This window comes from Ostrea edulis, chromosome 1 (genome assembly GCF_947568905.1).
Source record: "Ostrea edulis chromosome 1, xbOstEdul1.1, whole genome shotgun sequence".
Taxonomy (NCBI): domain Eukaryota; kingdom Metazoa; phylum Mollusca; class Bivalvia; order Ostreida; family Ostreidae; genus Ostrea; species Ostrea edulis.
The window spans coordinates 42,790,745-42,812,619 of record NC_079164.1 but is presented as its reverse complement, the minus strand read 5'-3'; the positions used below and the strand labels follow the sequence as shown (position 1 = coordinate 42,812,619).

At 35.2% G+C, this 21,875-nt stretch overlaps 1 protein-coding gene across 2 annotated transcripts; it reads right to left on the bottom strand.

Moving 5' to 3' along the window:
* Positions 1 to 5,208: 5,208 nt before the first annotated feature.
* On the bottom strand, positions 5,209 to 21,735 carry LOC125654409 (T-box transcription factor TBX2-A-like). Of its 2 annotated transcripts, none has more exons than XM_048884376.2 (6): positions 21,183 to 21,735; positions 18,910 to 19,177; positions 13,523 to 13,669; positions 13,151 to 13,227; positions 10,219 to 10,379; positions 5,209 to 7,028 (listed from the first exon to the last, which is right to left on the bottom strand). In XM_048884376.2, the coding sequence occupies exons 1-6, from the start codon at positions 21,527 to 21,529 to the stop codon at positions 6,121 to 6,123; spliced, it is 1,908 nt and encodes a 635-aa protein (XP_048740333.2). In that variant the 5' UTR covers positions 21,530 to 21,735; the 3' UTR covers positions 5,209 to 6,120. The 2 variants fall into 2 exon arrangements, with proteins under 2 accessions (XP_048740333.2, XP_048740327.2); XM_048884370.2 differs by having other exon boundaries at positions 18,901 to 19,177; positions 21,183 to 21,733.
* Between the last annotated feature and the right edge of the window lie 140 nt (positions 21,736 to 21,875).

Sequence of the window (21,875 nt, the reverse complement as noted above, 5' to 3'; positions counted from 1 at the left end):
TTCAACAAGTGTGTGCTATAATTATCTCGTCTTAGAACCTGTTACCTTTGATCGTTGCATAGTTCTTAGTTGTGTTTTTTAAATCATTAATATTTTGATTTCATGTGATCGATGTAATATATCAGAGCATGACTACACAAGGTGCATTATCTCGTAAAAGGGATTCAACCTGTTGTTTGCCATTAGTAACACTCGGTGTCACAATTTGAAGGCACATTCATATGTTTATAAAAATGGAAATGTACTGAAATCATCAAGTATTTTCAAAACCATAACACGTTGCATGCTGTTAAAATTAAGATGTGACGCCAAGTAACATTGATCAATATATAGGTCCTATTTTGAAATTGACAAACTTGAGTTGTAATAAATGACTATAGCTTTGAATTTACTCAATATTCCCGATTAGTACTACATTTTCTTCCTATTGTTACCGCGGTGGGTTTTTTTTTTTGTTTTTTTTGTTTTGTTTTGTTTTTTTTGTTTTTTTATCACGGTGGTTTTTTTTTCTCTCGATTAGTACCACGGTTTTTTTTCTCTCGATTAGTACCACGGTGTTTTTTCTCGATTAGTACCACGGTATTTTTTTCTCGATCAGTACCCACTTTATTTTTTTTTTCGATTAGTGCCAGTGGGTTTTTTTCTCTCTCTCAATTAGTACCACACTATTTTTCTTAGGGACAGGGTTAAAATAGGCTGTGCCTGCTGTTCAAATCCATTCATTTTGAATAAAGTGTTGTAAAGTATTGTTTAAAGTTAAAGATGTTTTTCTCGATTAGTACCACGGTGTTTTTTCTTGACTAGTAACACGTGTTGTTTTTTTTCTTGGCTAGTACCACGTGTTGTTTTTTTCTCTCGATTAGTACCACGGTGTTTTTTCTTGACTAGTACCACGGTGTTTTTTCTTGACCAGTACCACGGTGTTTTTTCTTGACTAGTACCACGTGTTGTTTTTTTCTTGACAAGGAGTAATCCCTGTTCTGCTAGATTTTATTCCTGTTTTTAAAATCCGAAATAGGACTACATATACATGTCCTTTTCTAGCATGAAATTAAATGTAATGTTAAAATTCTTATAATCTAATTCATACACTTATAACAAAAATATGTACCTTTTCAATAACATAAAGCCTTACAGAAGGCATTTAAATTGCTATCTTGTGTATTTCACATACATGTATATATATAATACAACCAAAATCTGCATGACACTCCATATCAACCCAAGACTCCAATATCAGGCCAAGGGCCATTGTTTTTATTATATATTAGAAAATAGTGAATTTTAAGGGCTCGTTTACGGATAAAAGTTAAAAACAATGATTTCTGTTTTTGAATGATTTAAGATATTTAATGAATACATGTACCGGTATATGACATAAGATTGGAATTTGAATGAATTGTCTTAATTCTTTCGCTAACGATTCCAACGTTCTCTCTCCCATTTCTATCTTTCTTCATTTGCAAATTATATCGTCTGCTTCCAAGCGGAAAAATTCCGAAGTACTTCGAATGAAAACTACAGAGGTGTTCCAGAAACGTACGATAAGGGGTGAAATAAATGGCCAAATAAAGGGTGCTGATACAGGGTGTGTGATAAAGGGCGCGTGCCTGTGTTCATATCAGACATGCAGAAATCCTGTATTAGATATAACACATATATGATAAATGTATGTATTTCACTTCCTGAAATATATTGAATTTCACAAACAGAAAATTTGTCATGCCTTCTGTAATTCTGTTATTGAAAAGGTATATTTTTGTTGAAAGTGTGATACAGATTTTGCCATGTATTATTCTATATGTATTTAATGCTCTTGAGCGTGGCAACAGTTTAGTTTAACAACCCTTTCTTTATTTTTTCTATTACAATTCTATATTTCATGAATTCTTCTCTTTTACTGCAAAATTTAACGAGCGCTTTTGTCAATGGTGGTTTGTCGGAATCGTTTTAATGACGCAAATCTCGCGTTTACTCGTATCCTTTAGGGCGATCATGATGACCTTTCACCCTCCAAGCTGTTGTCTTTCCATACATCCTTATATAGAGGACACATTTTCAACCTAAAATGGTTCATTCTCTTAAAAATGGTTGGCTTGTTTGAATGTATATCATTTTTCAAATAAGGCTTTATTCACACATTAAGGTATAATTGTATCATCAAATCCCGAACAAGCCACGTCTGCTCCCACCTCAAGCTGCCCAAACTAATTGTAGCCAGTCACGAAACTGCTGCAGTTTGTTTTGGAAATATCACACAACTTTTATCGAATTATCGACGCAATTAACATTTATATATCACTACATCATCAATTCTTGTAAAGTAATTTCGTTAATATGTAAAGCTCCAAAAAGGCGTTGAATTTGATACCATTTCTGCCAAAATATCAATATTTGCAATTCGAGATAGCTTTCAGCCTTTGCATTGTTTCAGATGCGTGTTAGGCTCTTTTGATGATGCCATTGAACAAAAACTTAATCGTTACTGTTGTGAGTGGTTCGGTGGGATCGTATAATCTTAGGCAAGGCGATCGACCGGTAGCCCTACCAGATACAGCGACAATTATAGAACTGTGTCGTCCTATAGGCCTTTCTCCAAAACAGATGTTTGGGACGAAGACGAGGACCCATCTCTCTCCATCGATAATTAGCCTTTATTATAACGTAATTATCTTTTCAGCAATGCAGAAGTCTCATTATTAAATAACAGCAACGTTTATAAGCTTAACCTTAAAACTTCCAATAACCATATTTTTTTCTCAAACAGATGTCCAACCATTGTGGATTATCACATTTGCAAAAACAAAAACCATGATCCACTCCTTGTGTTGAAGACATCAATGTTTTAATTTCTCTATGTGGGCCAATAATTACATTACTGGTAATTGAAGAACAAACAGGTACAGTTTCACCTTGGTATCATGTTCAGAAATTTTGATTTTACCGGGAAGCAGAAAATTCTAAATTCACAATTGCGCTGAAGTGTCTGCCGATTTTTTCTATCTAACTATCATCACGACAGTTTAGAACACATTCATTTTATTGGTTTGAAATAGAAAAAACACAGTCATACACGTAAGTGAACGTGAAGAACACTTGCGTTCATCGAACCACGGAGTAACTCTGGGAGAATTAGCATAACAACAGAAGAGTATGTAGGATCGCATAAGATTTAGGATAACAAAAGACAGGGTAAATTTATCAATAATAAGGGTATATTGAGTATATTTCTCTATAACCTACATTTGTTTTCATTTAATGAACAGTCCTTCAGTTTAATGATCCATTAGTTAAAATTGTACTTAGTGAGTAGATTTCAATAGTGAACGAAAATAACTGTCAAAACGTATCCCATTACATTATACTGCATTTGTATTTACCTAATTATAGAGGAGTTTTCGTTCCCAGCAGGAAAGGAACTCGATTGTCATTTCATCGCATCAATTTGCCTTTAAACAAGACGGTAATATGAAAAATAAACCTTTTTGATTTGATTGAAATTAAGCATAATCTGATACAATCAGTTAATCGTCTGTGGCGCAGCGGGATCGCGCCGCGCGCGAGCTCTAGAAAGAACTCGTCTGCTGTAAAAGCTGACCTTTGAAGACTCTTTCAAATTGGGAAAATATAACACCAAGAGACTAAAATAATCTGATCCCAACTTTCAAAATATCCAATAATGTGTTGGGCTTCCTTTTCCCAAAATTCAGATTACGGAATTATTGCACAATATCGTCTTTGCGGAATACATTTCCTGGCAAATTTTGTCCCCGGATATTTCGTTATCTTCTGCGCGCACCTCCCGAAGAGTTTCATAGCGCTTTATCGGTCCCTAAATCGTTGTGGCGGCGAAATGGTACACGGCTTTTCTTTATAACTCACCCAAAGCATTTTATTTCAAATTGACGTTGTAAAAACATTTGGTTGATTTCTCATTTATGCAAAAGTAACAGTCTGATTTCGAATTTATTTAGATTCATTCGATGTTTCAGTTATTAATTGTTGTAGATGGCCTCTCTGCCTGCTGTGGTATACATATATCGAACTAAGAACAGAAAGCTGAGTAGAATTTCAGTTAAATTTGTAGGATTTATATTCAATAGTGAAAAAGCGGATGTTGAGCGCTTTGGGGAGATTTATAGATATCATATCACATCACCACATGTGACGCATCGAAAGCTCTAAATGCCTCGAAAAGTTATCATTTTCTTTCGTCGAATAAAATGCGATTGAAATAAACCCGTTTCGACTGTCTGTCGACATCACAGTTGTGATAACTGCCACTTGGAGGCCGAACCCGATCTCGGAACCACAGATGTGTACCCGGATTTGTTCAGTCCCGAGATCTCAATACAGCTATCAGTTACCTCTTTTTGCAACATGTTGTAATACTTTATTATTGCATAAATAACAAGGGATTTTTAATGGTAGCAGTGATCTGTAAAAGTTGTATATAGTGTTCAAATTTTAAAATTTATTTGACGTTCCATTTGTGGGGATCCGGGTTAGAATAGGTCCTCAGTACCCCTTGCTTGTCGTAAGAGGAGACTAAATGGGACGGTCCTTCGGATGAGACCGTAAAAATCGAGGTCCCATGTCACAGCAGGAGTGGCACGATAAAGATCCCTCCCTGCTCTATGGCCATAAGCGCCGAGCATAGGCCAAAATTTTGCAGCCCTTCACCGGCAGTGGTGACGTCTCCATGTGAGTGAAAGAGTCTCGAGAGGGACGTTAAACAATATTCAATCAATCAATCAATACGTTTTCCACCGTTGTATGCACATTCAGGTATATGTGAAGAGTTGTCTGCTCTTTTTTCATTATACTTTAAGACTTAGGCTGTAGTTTTTAATGGACTGCTATAGATCAAGTTCGACTTTCGTTCCTTAAAAAAACGAGTCATGGCCCCTTGCATAAATTCGTTATGTTCTGAGATATTAATATGTAAGTTGTGTAGCTTGCTATGCAGTAAACCACTATCTACCATGTCACGGTTGAATACATTTTACATGGGTTGTGTCCCTTGGCATTTCATTTTCAGCAATAGGGGCGGTCAGTACGGGACAAATATTACAATCATATAGTTTTTGTTCTAGAATTTCATGGACTCGGTGGTTATGTCAATTGACTACAGATCTGATACTGGATGTATTGATCCTTAAAGTGGAAATAAACGGAGCTTATCTAAACAATGTCTAAACAAAATTCACAACAAGGAAACCTCAGTTTTATTACCTATATTATACCGAGTGACACAGGCACAATGTCAAGACTCATACAGAGAGTTTCAATAAATTAAAATTTATATATTTCATTTTTATTATTTAATTCTGCTAAAGTAAAACAAAAAGTTAACAAAAAGGGGAAAAAAAATTAAATAGCACCATTAACACAAGCAAGAAACTTAGGTTGTGTCTAAAATAATAACTATACACGATCATGACGACTTAACCTTTGAAGCAATTCTCCCATGGCAATCAATTTAAAATTATATTTATGTTAAGCCATAACATATTAAAATAAGTAAACAATATTGTAATACACATGAAAGGAAAGACATCTTAACCTGAGAACATGACATTATAGACACACAATACGATTAAACATTTGACATTTTGTATATTTGCACACTTCCCGCATTGCTCAATAGATAATAAGCATTCTCCAAGAAAACAAGTCCCATTTTACACCATTTCAATCTTAAAATTACACCATTTCAATCTTAAAAGCCATTTTAAAAAATAACAGTTGCTTTTCGGTCCTCCTTTCTCTAGAACAGCCAATAATAACACCTCTTACAAAATGAACATTTAGCTGTCATGTAACGCTTGATTAGTCAGTTGAGAGTGAGCACTATAGGCAATTCTTTTAGGCATTCTGCCTATTGACTGCACTCCATCGTACAGAAAAATCAGGCAGCGGTGACAAATTTCTGAAATTTGATCTTCTTGCGTCTCGCTTTCTGGCATGCCCAGCTTATTAAGACGGTCGCTAATGACAGGCCTCATATTCTTGCTTTGTTGAGCGGCATGTTGCACTCAATCGAACCCGTGCGTCACCAAAGACCCGTGCTACCATGAAAACGAATATGCTTCCTAGCAATTACAACCAATAAAGTCTTCATTTTTCCATAGCTACACTGGGTGATTCATGATGTAGTGCTTTCTTACGGTCTAGTCCATTAAGCATCTGCTCCATGCTTCGGAGCTCACTATGTGGTTTCGAACGCGCCGTCACTGGTGAAAGATGATGGGAAAGTGGACTTCGAGGCCTAATCGGTGACGGTCGTGTGATTCCGCCATAACTCGGTGGAGACGAAGATTTTATTCCACTGTCTCTGGTATTTGGAGAAATGTCACCATGAGATTTTGATAATGAGAACGAATACGGAGAAAATCTTTGATTTGACCTGCTAGGGAAGATGGGTCCGAGGGGGGAGTTTGGGATTGGAGCCGTGGGAGAGGCTGGGTTTCTACTGCTTAGCGACGACGACAGACTAGAATAGTTTGACTGCATTAGATGACTCTGTAATGAAAATTGGTTTAACGACGATAAAGCGTGCGCTGGTATATGACTTAGGTCTGAATGTCCTGAGGTAGAGAGAAATGGCATTTGCAGACCTTGGGGTAGCGAGGAATTTCCCGAAAACAACATATGACTCATTGGATATGGAAAGGTAGATGCGGATGATGTGTAAGGATATAGGTATGGAAACATGGGATGGGTCACTGACGGTTGAACAACAGTTACATTTGGGGGACTAGAATGTTCCTTTGAAAACATTCTACATCCAGGCGATCTATCAAGCTCCGGTGAGCTTCTCTCGCTAGATCTCGGGGAATCACTTCCGGTTTCTGGTTGTTTTGAATCCGTGTGTTTAACCTCCATACTAGGCGTCTCTGGAGAAATCGGAGGCGGTTCTGGAGATGATGTAGCACTATGAGATGGAGCACTGGTCTGTGTGTCGGGTTTCACGGGACTTTCTGTGGAGTCCTTTTGGGAGTTTTCAGCATTTGAAGCTTTGAAATCTGAAAATAGAAAAAATTCTGCAAATGATCTCGACTTCAAAAGTGAAATAATTTATTTCTTATATTTGAGAATACTAGAAGGTAATTCATACTAAAATTTAAAATGATATCCAATAAGTTATCGATATAGGAATCAAAATGCAAATAGCTCTTGAGTTGAATAAATCTGTCTCCTACTACCCGCCCTACGAAACTCATTACAGAACTGGTCTTGGGGGGGGGGGAGCAAAACTTTTTATAGTTTATGGTAGGAGACTAACAGAGAATGATTAAAGTATTTCTCACTACAATTTCACTGTTCATTTAAATTTCATTAATATTGATCTCCGCCCATATTATGGATTAACAGCAGGGGCGAGAGAAGTAGGGAATTCACACAAAAAGAGAATTAAATGAAGGGGGAGGTTTGGTTTGGAAGTGTTAAATTTGCAGTGACTGGAATGCTTTCATCATAATCTATTGAAAAGGTGGTAAATTATGTCGGAAGCAAGGTTATTTATGACAACGCTAGAATTTAGTGAAACTCTCGCAGGCCTGTAGACAGCGCGTCTTTTGGAATGAGAATGTATGAGTCGTCTTGCGTAATTCCAAACTAAACTCTGTAGATACCGTGAAAAGTGCCACCTTTGTTGTCAATTTCAGGCATTTTCCCTGCTTTGTTGGGTAGCTGTGTATACTTTGATTAAATTTAATAATCACTTAAGTTCCGGTCATTGAAACCAGCCAAATGTATACATCGGAGAGATTGAATAATGATTATCGGTGATTAACGGATTTCACTTTTAGTGTATGCTGGTTATTTTATCTTAACGTGCGAGTTTGTCGATGTAAGCTCCAAATTAGTAGTTTGATACAACGTGTAAATAAAAGATAAGATGTGTGTTTACTCCTTTGTAAATAGTATGTTTCTCTCTACTCTATGTCTGAGGAAGTTTTTAATCTTGTATCGTATAAACACCTTATTGTCATGCTGATGTGTTAAATATTTTACGATATGAACATGTTTTACACAAGCAATATACTTCTTGGTTACTGAAGTCTTCTAAAAGCATGATATCGGTCATATTTGGCTTTCCGCGTCATTATCTTGTATGCTGTCTGTACCAAACTATTTAAGGTCTTCTGCAAATGAAGGAATTTGCACTTGCGCAAATATTTGTGTTTCTTGTCATGTTCTTTTTTCTAATTCAGTACCGTATATCAGATATAGTATTATAAATACCCATTGTTTTCCATAAATATCCCCGCTGATACTATTGTTAACCCTCGACAGTTTTAGTCATTCATTTTTGGTTAATTTCCCATCATTTACGCACAATGGGACAACTTTCTTTCGGAGAAGAACGGTCACGAAGTGCAGAAACACATTATACAGCACAAAAAACAGCAAAAGAAACTTGTTTTTCGCCAATAACATTCTTTCGCACACTACGGGGATGTAACAGCGTGGACAGCGCGACGTATACTGCTTTCTGATACTCGACGTGGCACCACATATATAAGATTCAGGGAACGACGAGATGCTATCCTGCAAGAACGTGTGGATTTCTCGACGTGAAACGTGCGATATCGTGTTGATAAAGTCCGGATCTAAGCAAAAAGCAATACCACACAGAACGGTGTACAAGATAAAAGTCAAACGTAGACGGGATAAGTATCAACACGGAGCGATATTTTTATTTATATCAGGAGACGCGAAGAAAAATGAAGGAACATCTCTCTTATCGGGCGACCCCTGTTTATAGTTAAGTGAAAAGACAAAATAAATGGGCGAAATGTGTTGGATAACATATCTATAATTTCCCACAATCAAAGGGTGAATACCTTAGTCTGTCATCAATAGTCATTTTCATACATTTTTGACTTCTAGCAGATGTGATTTCACGGTTTACATGTTTGAAAGATTTTCAGGATGTTGCAAGATATTACGTTAGATGAAAAGTGGTATGAAATTGAGAAAAATAAATTGCTGAAGGCTTTGTGCAACAACTGTTTGTGTGAAGGCGACACAGGTGTAACTCCATGGAAAGAAAAACTCCGACACAGCTTTACACGTCCAGCAGAAAAACTGCTTTGTTGTATTAATTTAAACATTTCTCATGACGGCGACGTGTGCTTCCTTACCTTCAGCTAAGCCAGTTTCAAAATGAACATACTTATTTGTTGCTTTCGCCACAAATAGTATTTTGTGTGTTCTCAAAAGCTGTGTTTTTGTTAATTTCATATATTAAAAAAAACTTCTAAGAAAAAACCGAATTGTGTAACAACGAAACCCTTCTCTCTTGTACAATTTATACTTGTCTTATTTTTTAAATAACAAATGTTTCAGTGTTTTCTCGGAGCAATACACATACTTAAAAAATATTCTTCCACTTCATAAACACTTACTTCTTGACATTAGTAGGCAACCCATAAAACAAAATAATCCAAATGTCATTTTGTGTATTAAAGGAAGGCGTATGTATTCGCTCCAAGTCTTAAGTGGCTAAGCTTAAAGTGTGATAGTTATATAAAGAGGCTTAAAAGCTCATAACTTTAATATAATGCCGGCGCCTGCATTTCTTGTATGAAGAGCTCTACGCCATCCACATTTTATACGTGTAAACAACGTTGAACACTGTCACGTGAAATTTCCTCAAAAAATTATTTATTGTACGAACTTCAAGAGGCGTTTTACATCAAAGTCTTCACAAAACGTTACATTTTACGTTATTAAAAAATATCACAACTTTACGAGACTGCATAAAACAATATCTTTGATCTAGAATTAATTCGAGTAACATAGGAATTAAAAAGATGGGCCACGATTTTATTTTAAAACAGGATCAAACTTAGTTCTTTTTAGCGGTCTCGGTGTTTATTTAGAAGATATAGTTTGTAAATATGTAGGCGCCGTGCGTAAGACGACAAAACTGGGAAATGTTTACCTAAAGTCTAAAGAAAAAGCTTATCCACTTACTACTGAAATAGACAACATAGAGAGGGTTTTACATACAGACACAACGAGTAAGGGTGTCTGGGCCAACCGCTCTAATCAGGGAGATTGTCTTCTTCAATTATTGTTTTTATTTCCCCAGGTCCGGAGCTTCAGCGACGGCGGGTTGTACGAGAAAACATTAGCAGTCTCGAAAAAAAAAATCCCAAGGATTTTTAAATATTATCATCTTACAGTTATGTAAAGCTTCAGTACCTGAATGTAGTCGGGAGAGTATAGACACCGTGTCCTCTGTGACGTCATCACTCTCGTCCACACAAATCTCGTCATCTTCGTCACTTTGAGGATCGTCCACTCGGGATCCCTCGTCCGCGAATGTTGTAGATGACTGGTGCATTGAGCTCATCAAGAGACGCCTGTAAAATTTATGAATTTATCTAAAACCCTCTGCTGAAGCCATTGCATTTTTGAATTTCTCTTCTAAAAGTAACATTGCAGTGTACAAAACAAAATAAATAACGAGGCAAGAAATTATTATGCCGAATGATTTTAATTTCAAAGTCGATCATAATTTATCTATTATGAAAATAAGATATAAAAAATAAGATATAAAATAAGATTTCTTGACTTGAGAATATCTATAAGTTTTATATATAAAAGAATTCGATAAATTCTTGAGAAATAAATAGGCAGGACATCTTTTCGTTGTTTGCATACTGTTATAAAATGCATGTGTACTACAGAAAAATATCTTAATACATGTATTTAAAATAGTGAGAGTTGAGCATGTCTTCTTGAGGAAAGCTGATGCCTTTCTTTAATTAAATAAGTAATCACACTGAAAGTGATTTTGTTCGCAAGATTGACATTAGACATTGATAGATTATTTAAGAAAATTTCATTCCATGCCGAGTAACTACTTCCGGTGCACATGCATTCCCCAAAGATAAACAAACCCGTAAACATTTTTGTTAAACAGTTCATACTTGATACTTAAGAATCTAATGTTTTTAAAGTGCAATTTAATTTCACCGAGACGTTTGACGCGACGGGTGATGAACGACCATGAAATCATTTGTAGCGGATGGCAACCCAGCTAGCTGGCTTTCGGGACGTTTTAAAATTCGGAGGGAAATTCATAAACACGAGAGGACTGGCGCTAAGTCTAAGAGAGGAGTGTGACCACAGTTTAATTCAAACAGAATTCAATTGCTCCAAATAATCCGTTGAGATAAACCCAACATTTTCATCCCGGAGAGCGCCTTTCTACCAACCGGGTAACAGACTCTGCTTCCGCCTATGCGGAGGAATTTTCTCCGCATGGCGGACATCATACAAGAGGGGCTGACAGATAGATGAGACTGTTAAAGGGAATTTTAATATCAGAATATCGATGCCGGGCGTCAAAAGTTTTGTTTGAAAATATGATAAGATAGCGTTCATGTCTATGGTCTGGGTACTAAAGAATTTCAAACTTTCTTTGAGTTTCACTCGTTTGAAATTGTTAGAATAGTGACTGGTTGTCTCGCGAGCATGGCGATAAAGATTTATGCTAACCCTTTCAGTGGTGTATTTTAGTGGGGTCTCGGAAGGTCTTTGTCTGTTTTTGGTCTAGCCTCTTGTGACAAGTCCAGTATAAATATATAAGAAAAATATTTTTTGAAGACAAGAGGTGTAACATACAAGTAAATTGACAAATTCTCAAACTATCAGAGTCTTAACTTTATTAGAGAGAAGATTCGAATAAAGACCACAATTTCAACTAATTCATTCAAAGAGACGCGTGGTAGGTTCAAATTTAGAATTATTTGTACAATAATAATTTACAAATATCATATTTCACACATTTTGTCTGGGAAAATAAACAAGTACTGGTAAACACTTTGTTCTATAAGATGCGTTTAAATGACTGCACAATGAAAAAGAAAACTTATTTCAGATGATGCCAATATTTATGACAGTCAAAATACCATACTTTGCCCATCCTGATTAAATTCATTAAAAGGGTCAGAGCTAAGGGTCCCACATTTATTTACGAATTATAATATTATTTGGTCGAAATGTCTTCAATATTTTATTTTGGATTTTCTTCTTTAAGAATAACATTCGGGTATGATTGATTTTTTTGTGACACAAGTGCTACACTTTCTTCAATGGATAAAAAGAGTTAGATTTAAAACCGAGGGTTTATCCTCTATCCACACGACAACAATTATATGCTGCGATACGAGTGTGTGTTTGTGTGTGTGTAAAATTTGAGAGAGAAAAAGCGAATAATTAGTTCTGATATAAATAACTGGAAATATTTACAAGTAGGGGTTGCTTAGAGAATACTTGGATGGATATTTAATCTACTTTCTTTCATATTGATTTTTACGTATATGCATATGTAAATTGGAAGGATATTTTTGTTACGATTTGAAAGTGAACTTTCAAGCATACGTATATCTACATTTAAAGCAGTGTCTTTCACCAATTCAGTACTGATTACGTGTTCCATTTTCGATTTATTTATACAAAATTATTAAATGCAGTTATACTATCCCTAAAAATCAATATAAAGAAAGAAGCACTTCCCTTTTAAAATTTTATATGCATTGTCTGATTATAACAAAATCATAGCATGTAAATATGTTTTCTTTTCTTTCTAATTACACTATCAATGGATTAGATAGTTCTCCTAAGCAATGGGAAATTTGAAAATAATTTTCTTTCTTTATGAAGAAATTATAGCTGTAATTGAAAGATTTAAAAATCAAATATCTATTTTAAAAAAATTATTTTCTTCTTATAATTTAGGCGAAAAACGTGCCGGGAATGTCAGTTTTCACTGGCGTAAAACCATCGAATCACTCACTGAGTGAAAATGATGATAACCATGGGTTTTCAATTAATGAAACCGACTGATAAATGAATATTCAGATGTATCTCGACGAAAGTTGAAATATTAATGATGATTGGACCGACGGACCAGAAAAATCCAATGGCTACCAGCCGTTCCACAATGACACTACCATATTGTACATATCATTGGTCATTTTCGGCCACGTGACAGCTATTGTCGTTTTTCATCCGGCCTCGCTTTAACGCCGTCGTCTGATTACCGGGTTCATATTTCTTCAATAAATGCCCTTTAACGACCAGTGATGGAGTTTGATAGAGATGTCATTTGTATAAAAAGACCTACTTTTTTTCACGTTTTCCGCTTCCAGAATCTCTAAACCCCTTTGCAAAAGGATTGTTGTCAATCTTCAGTTGGGTTATCTGCAATAGGGTGAAACTAATATTTAAAAACATAAAGAAATATTGACAATTACATATATTTATTTACCCTCTGATCATCATTTCTTTGAAGTAAGTGCAAATTGTTGTTGGTAATAGCATTACTGGATGTAAAACATTTTTGCTGAAAGGTGCTCGTATAGTCTGTGTTATTATACGCTATTTCGAGCACCCATAATTCTGTGTCTGTGATGTGAGTTTTTTATTTTGGCTGAGGCGTGAAAGCCCGGCGCCTGGAATAAGTAGATGGTGTATAATTCTACATACAAACACACACCTTCTCATTTTGGTATGCTGTGACGGCGATGAACTCGGTTTCTTTGAAGACATAAGTCCGAAAAGCAGAGTATGGAAGCTTAAGGATGTCATTAGCCCGGACTAAATGGAAGCGAGGCTGGTACTTGTGCATTGAATTCAATATCGTCTAAAAATGAGAAGAAAATAATGTTTTAAGTCTTTTGTCCGAGAAAGAACTGAATATTATTGATACATTTTGATGAAGGAAAAACTCAAATTAAGTTTTGTCTGACGTAACTGAATAGTATGATATTGTTTTTAGATAAAAGTGAAAGGGAAATATTGTGAAACGAGAGATACTGAATTTTATGAAAATAAATTAAGACTTGTTGTGTAATCATGCTTAAGATGTTATGGGTTACAAGTAGACAGTGGGGTGAGAGATAATTGAAAGTTGTTCTTTTTCTTGATTCCGTTGAACGTTTTAAAAATAAACTCGTCAGCCTGAAGTTCGCAAATGATGAGAACCCCGGGGGTCTTTGGTAACACTTTCACCGTCGTCCCATATCTAACGTAACGTTACACATCGCACGCCGCCCATGGAATTTCACTGTAAAGCCCGAGTTATTATTTGTTTACAATTTTACGCTAGGTAAACGATCAATTTGATACCTACACCTTTAAGAATATATGAATACATCTATTAACTGTCGAAACATAAAGTCTCCATCATATCCTCGCGCCACCCACGTTTATAGCCAAAAAATTCTGCATATAAAACAGCATATTTCTGTGTAAGACCGCCCGGAAGATATAGCTATGAGTGTTAAAATGACGGGAAAACCTCTCTTCGTGGTTGTAGCTGAGATTTCTAACGACACCGGGTATGTTATGAGATTTAGATTGATCAACAGTACCAAAAGCATGGAAAATACTGCTTCTACTTTTTACTTTAAGATGCTTTGAAAAGACCCCCCAAAAAATGTACAAATTATAATCAATAATCACTTAGCCTGTTCTTCTGTATTCGATTTTTTAATAGTTTAAAAAGACATATGTTAATGGATGGATTATTTAAGTACCAAATACTACGTTTTAAAAATCTTGTTATGAAATTGAAATCCGGGGACAGTTTTACATTTCCTTGCTGTACACCATCCTGATTAATACATGCAATCTAAATAAAAACAACCGTGTTTTGAATTTTTCATTAACGTTGCCGTTATCAAACTTTGAATCAAACTTTTCCCATCATTAAAAGTGAAACGATCCATTATCTACGTGTAAGGATTAAGTGTTTTTGCATTATACATAACACAGTACAGAGTATATATTCTCTTAAAACCATCATCCCGTGAAAGATATGAAAGTGTGCGAATCACTAAATTTTACTCCATAAAAACTGTATGACTAGAAAACTACCTAGCTATATGTCGCTATTGTAAGGTGGGAAAGCTTTATTTGACTGTTAAACATAGGTTCAGCGTGTAGGGCCCGCAGGTACTGTGAAACAATTTAAAAGTATAATGATTTACCGTATCAAAAATTGACAGCCGTTACATTGTTAGGTTGGGCCACCTACGTACTAGAGGAAAATACCTACATCATTAATGTAGAAAGGTGTAAATTTATATTTCCCAGAAATTAACTGCTTTCATGAGTTATTTTAATCTATATTTCTATGTTTAGATATATTCATTGTTATTTTACCGGCAACCCAGCAGGCTGACCTTAATCCCAATAATTAGGTTAATAAATTTTTAATCTGATGCGCGAACTATACCAAAAAATATACAACTCACGTTTTAAATACGTGTTTTTTAATTTACAAATTAAGATTGAAGGAAAAAATTATGTTGATTTTATTTGAAAGTTTCCTGTTAGCATTTGTTTATTTCCTTACATATGCATGCTATTTGATTAATTATAAAAACAAAGAAATTTGCACTCAATATTATATGAAACGTGCATGATGAAGATTAAATCAATATTTAGATATATTGAAATTGCATGGTTTTTTCTAAATTTTTAAATCATTAGGTGTCTATAGAGCTTTTCCTTTTAACAGGGCTGAAAATGACAACAATCTAACATCCTCAATGCTTATTTAGTTGTACTCAAGAAACTTAGGTGTAAAATATACGATAGACACGATGAATCGTCATTTCTTCTTTTGAGCGGAAATATCGACCCAAAATGATTATTTCCGATAAACTATGTGTGCACAGTGTTTCATCTTAATTTGTGATAGAATTGCACCCTTTAATTAGCAGGTGGAATGTTTAAATTAAAAAGTGATCATTTATATCTACCTGCACTGCAAACAAGCGGTGTCAAGGGCCTTTCAATACATGAACTACATTTGACAATTTGTGTGAAAATCTTCACCGAAAACAGCTTGTGTCTCGATTATGTCGCAATTTTCCATTAATGAACTATCAATATCAAATTAATTCAAACGAATTATTTTTACTATGATTAAATACATTTTAGAATAAATGCAATTACACGTATCTTACTCTTCAATAGAGCCGGTCCCGTGCGCTTTTTAATTGCTTGGGGTGATAGTCTTTTTATTAGAGGGCATTCAGTCCGTCGAATCCATCAATCCCGTCATAAAACCGAAAAATATCATTTAATGAGTTGTCATTTTTACAAACGCTCTTTAGTCGATGCTGCTGGTCCGCGCGCGCGAGTTGACCGACCGCACGGCGTCAGACTCGACAGGTGAAATGTCTCGCGAGCAACACCTTCGTTTTGACCAGTCCAGCCCGTGACCCTGAATCCCCTGGAGTCTCACAACATCACACACTGCCGACTTCTCTGGGCCATGCGAATATTGCAACTTTATTTCTCATAACCATAATTGTAACATATTAATTTAATTAAATGTAGCAGTTGGAACGATGAATGAAATTTTGGCATGGTTCAGTTCCTGCAATTTTGTGATCATCCAATTTCAGAAAATAACACTCTTTTTCGGGATAACTTTTTGAAAGAATATGAATGAAAAGAAGAAGCTTGGAATAGGAAACGATCGTGAAAATAGAATATAAAATAGACGTTGCTTGCTCCAAAAAGCAGCTGTCAAAGTGTTGGTAAATTGTAGGTTTTACCCGGCAAATTACCCCAAAGCGCCAGGATTTTAAAATATCTAATGAAGTGATAGTTAGATGATTAGAGGGAATGAAAGTTTGCTTTGACTTTAAATTGGAGAATAAAGTCCGGTGTTTGGCGATCGTGGCGCTTTAGCTACATGACGGATGATAGTTGTAAAATATGAACTACGTTGCCCCGATGATATTGCCACGTGACCTAACCTGACACGCGAGTACATAATAAAATAGAAAGATCCCTTTTTCATCATCATTATCGGGTTATTATCATATATATATATATATATATATATATTTCTCTTTTATTTCTTGTACGGCAATATTCATTAATATATGGTATAATAAAAATTATCTAGAGCATTAGGTTATGAGATTTAAAAAAAAAAAAAAAAAAAAACAAAGGTAGGATTGACCTTTAGCTAAGAAAAGAAAAAGAATTTGAAGAAAATACAATAGTTCCATTGTAAATAACAATTATGGAGTGTCAAAAGAGGTTTGAAGATTTGATAGGTTCTGAACATGAAATTGGTTAGATATAATCTTGTTTCTTGACAGGTTATTTTCAAGTCTCGTGTAAAAATGTATTAAACTGAGTTATCTCGTAACACCTCGGGTTTTGTTGTGAGATCGGGTATCGGCCTTACAAGTAACTGAAAATCACTGGTCGTTTTGTCGAGAGCCTGTTAAAATGGTTATCTAAAAGTAGGATCCGGTCTGATATTATTCCGGTTTGGTGAGAGTTAGAAATTGACAGCTTAGAAATTGACGATTCGCTTTGTCTAAATTCTATCGAAAACTATGTAACTGAGATCGAATATCAAGTTCCCCTATTCAGGAGTTCACAAAAAATAAGGTAAATGTGAAAACAAGCGGAAAAATCTGGCCCTGCGAGTCCCATGGCTCAATCAATTTACTCGGAAAACTGCACAAATCAATATCTGTTTAGACATGAACAGATTTCCGAATTTATCATTTTTCATCATTGCGAAAACATGAAAAAGCAATCATAGTTATTGTGTAATATGGCCTTGTACACACCTCCATGTGACAGGGACTGCTTTGATGCCATCTCAACAAAAACCATATGCCTTAATTAACGAAAACTTGTCGGCTTTCCCTTCGGAACAGTCATTTAAGAGTATATTCAGATTTATTTAATGGAGATTACCAAAGCAGATAGGCCTAGAATAAAAAATAAACCCCATGCCAGATTTCGTCTATATCGGACCATATATCTCATTACCCAATTTACCCCGAGCCTTCTGGGTGCTGCTCATATCACATGTGGCAATTTAAAGTCAATTTACCAATGAAGTTACGATAAAAAGCAGCGCTTATTTAATTTTGCCACTTTTCTTAATGAAATCAGCGTGTAATTCTTGATTGCTGAAAATGTTTCACAAGGTCCGCGAAAGGTGTGAAGACGATCTCCATTTCCAGCTGCCTCACCATTGACGCCTTTGCTTTTACTTTCCAAATGAAACTCCGCAAACACGTCCTTCAATTAATCTGAGGTTTATTTGTGAACACTGGGTGCCAATTTCTCGGTGACTTTTTATCACCCTGGCTAATATGTATAGCGTATTACAACAGTACAGCAACTCGAGGTGTTTGTGTCCACGGGTTAAGGTGTGAAAGATGACAAATCAATAATAAGAATCGGCAAAGTCAGAGGGTTACCGATGGACCATCCTCATCACGCTCTGCGACAATAATCACAGACCCGACAAACACATACCCGACCATTACCTTCTAAACAAAAGATATTCTTATAACGTGTTATTGTTCGGTACACACCAGCAGACTATGAACGCACTTGACATAATACATTAATATTTTTCTCGAAATTATCGCATGCACAGTGTGAATTTCACGCAGAATTGACCCAAATAATAATCCGACATTAAATAATTTATAGAATTAGTCATTCTTTGCTACACGTTATTACGACTGAATCTCGTTGGTCCAGGACCTAACTGTGTAAGAAGACCCTGTATGACACGTTTTCTTAGTACTTGAACCACTTGTTTGGGGGGGGGGGGAAGTCGTTTAGCCCTTGTGTAACGCAAGGAGACACATTTTAGACTTCCTACGACTCAGCATATACTCCTATCACTTATCATTATATTATAGAGGGTGTTTGACACTCAAGTACTTAAGTAGCCTGAGATCAACTGTTTCAATTGCGGTTTCTCTCGTAACACACCGGGAGTTATTCCTTCATCAATCTGTGGTTTGTAATCTTTAAAAAAATGTATGTAATAGTGAAAAAAGGGTTGAAGTAGTAAAAACCAATACGTACACTACTTACATAGCCATGCTTGTCCGAGATGTTGTTGGTTAGTTTCAGTTTGTGGAAGGAGACCACCTTTTGCATCCATTGCTCACCCGTGCTGGGGGAATCGGGATGAATATACATTCGTTTTGGCATTTCTGGATCGGCTTTTCCCGCCACCATCCAGCGACTGTTATGAAATTTGTATCTGCAGTCATCGACTGCTACAATGTCCATTAGTAGAATGTATTTCGCTCTTTTGTCTAGTCCAGAAACACGCACCTTAAACGGTGGAAACATTCGTCTAAAAAAGAGAGAAAAACCATATTTATACATGATCATTTTCATTTTTAAAATATATATCTTTAGTTGTTGTTTTTAGAATTTAATTCACAGTAAAAAGACCAATCAAAATAAAATTAAAAAAACACAAGAAAAAAAAAAAAACCCCTAACAAAATACAAAACAAAAAAAACCATCCCAAAAGAAAACAATCGTTGTTTTATATGAATGATATGTAAAGCCATTTTTGAACTCATATATATAATTATATATATATATATATATATATATATATATATATATATAATACAAAGTTGTTAAATGCACTTGAAAGACGAAAGATATTGCCCTACCAAATTCATAGCATTTTACAGCCCTACATGATCGCTAATTACTCTGCACTAAACAAAGAAAATGTTTCCTTGACGACAAACAACATGTAATACACACATATACAAATAATACTGTAATACACACAGAAACAAACAATACTGTAATACACACATATACAAATAATACTGTAATATACACAGAAACAAAAAACATTGTAATACACACAGATACCAACAAAGTTTGCGCAAGAGAAACAGGTAAAAGAGAAAGATTTAATTTTGAAAATTCACAAATGTACTGGCGTATCATTTTAACTATTGATTCTCTTTTTATGAATATTTGATTCTTAGAAATAAAAGGATTTACTTATGCCAGAATATGTTTTTTAAATAGAAAACCAAATTTAATCCCATATATGTTTTGCTTTGCGATTCTTATAAATGTATTTTATGCTTATTAAAAGGAAGAAGAAAATAAATTCAACGTACAAGGATTTTTTTTTTTAAAAAGGAGATTAAAGAAATAAAATTTGAATAGGGTTTAGGATTGTTTTACAAATTATTTTGATTAGACAAAGCATATGATGCCATTCATTTTATTTGCAGATGTTTTAAATAAAAATCGTTTTATCTAAATATTATTTCAGCCAAGAGAATTTGGATATATTTATTGCATCAACAATTCAAATGATTTTCTGTTAAAGAGAAGTAATTTTTCAATTACTAGGTGTATGAGAAGTTGAAGGAAAAATTTCCCTCATATATCTTTCAGATGGCTTTAATTCAAATCTTGCATGATCCCTATAAGTTTCAACAATATTCCGGAGATAAGATACCGAGCTGTATCAGAAGTTTATTAGAAACATAGTGTCACTGGACATTGGTGCTCAGCTGACACTAATCCAGATCGGCTGACCTGCGATATTCCGGAAAAGTGTGTAACGTAGTTTCCTTAAAGCTATAGCTGAATTAAGATTTTTGTTTATCAGTAAAGACGAACGCACGTAATCAACACTTATGAAGTTAATTATGCAGGATATGGAATCAAATACTACGAGCGATATGAGACTGATCTCGTAATGGGATTTATTAGCAAAATCCACATACGGGATCAGACTGGGGGTGCCTTTAATCCAATTTCATATTTAAAATCACACCATGCTAGCAGTTCTCTGTCGCCCTGAGTTGTATTTTAAATGATAACAATATTGTGCAAAGTATGCATTAAAATGTTATGTTGGTATTACGTAAAAAATAAATAAAAAAATAAAGGTTTTATTTTAAAAAGTCCAAGAAATGTGTTCTATTTCTTAATCTAATTTTGTTAGTAAAATTATTTCATCTCAACCATAAATATTATTGGATATTAGAGAAAATAGAGCCACTAAATTATTAATAGTTTTGTAATTATGCAATACAACAGTCTATTTACATTACCAGTATAATGATTTTATTTTGATAATTAAACTCGTGCAAATATATATCTTGTATAGATAGATTTTTTCTCTCAGACAGAAATCATATTTTCGAAAATGCAAATCTCTTGTGGCTTGAATAGGTTAAACAAAACAATAATAATCAACGGCACTGAAGAAATTTTAATAAAAATAAAATAAAATAAAAATGCAAATTCTACAGCGCATTAAAGAGACATAGCTGTCCTATACAACTTGGGTGGTAAATAAAAATGTTTACCTTCCGGATTTAGTGATAACCATTTCGGTTCCGAGATTATGGAACTGTTCCCAGAGTTCCTTGGATTCTATTTCCACTTTCGGATCATCCTGGGCGTCAGGTTCCGGTTCCATGGTCCTTAAGGGCCGGGGATGAAATGGGTGGAGTAGGTCCCCCGGCGTGAGGGGGGACCGCCCCATGGATTGCTGAAGTTTTGGCAGAATCGAAGCAGGTATCCCAGGTGGTGCCGGAACAGTCATTCCCGGTAAATAGTGCTGCTGTAATAGTGAAGTATAGTCCGAGTGCCTGGGAAACAGAAAGGGGTTGTAAGCCATCGCTAAATCCGGATTTTGGTTTTGATAAATCATTGATACTGTTTCCGTATATATAACAAAACAATATTAAAAATGATAATTGGATTTCATAACGAATGGTCAGGAGTTAAAAACATCATCCACAGATCCTTCCTATCATAAGCACTGAAGCCCGAGTATTATCATTGATAGTGAATAAAGTTCAGATTATCTAGATGACAACTATACACTGCATCCACTGTGTACTAGAATAGCTCATGTATATAGAAAGATATGCCTGATAACATTTTGCGCGATTTCGATTGGTTGTTTTTTCATCATTATCCAAATGGGCGAGAACTAAGCGAGATTTGACGGCTGAACTCGCGAAGGGGTCTCGCGCCAGTGTGTCGCCAGCTAC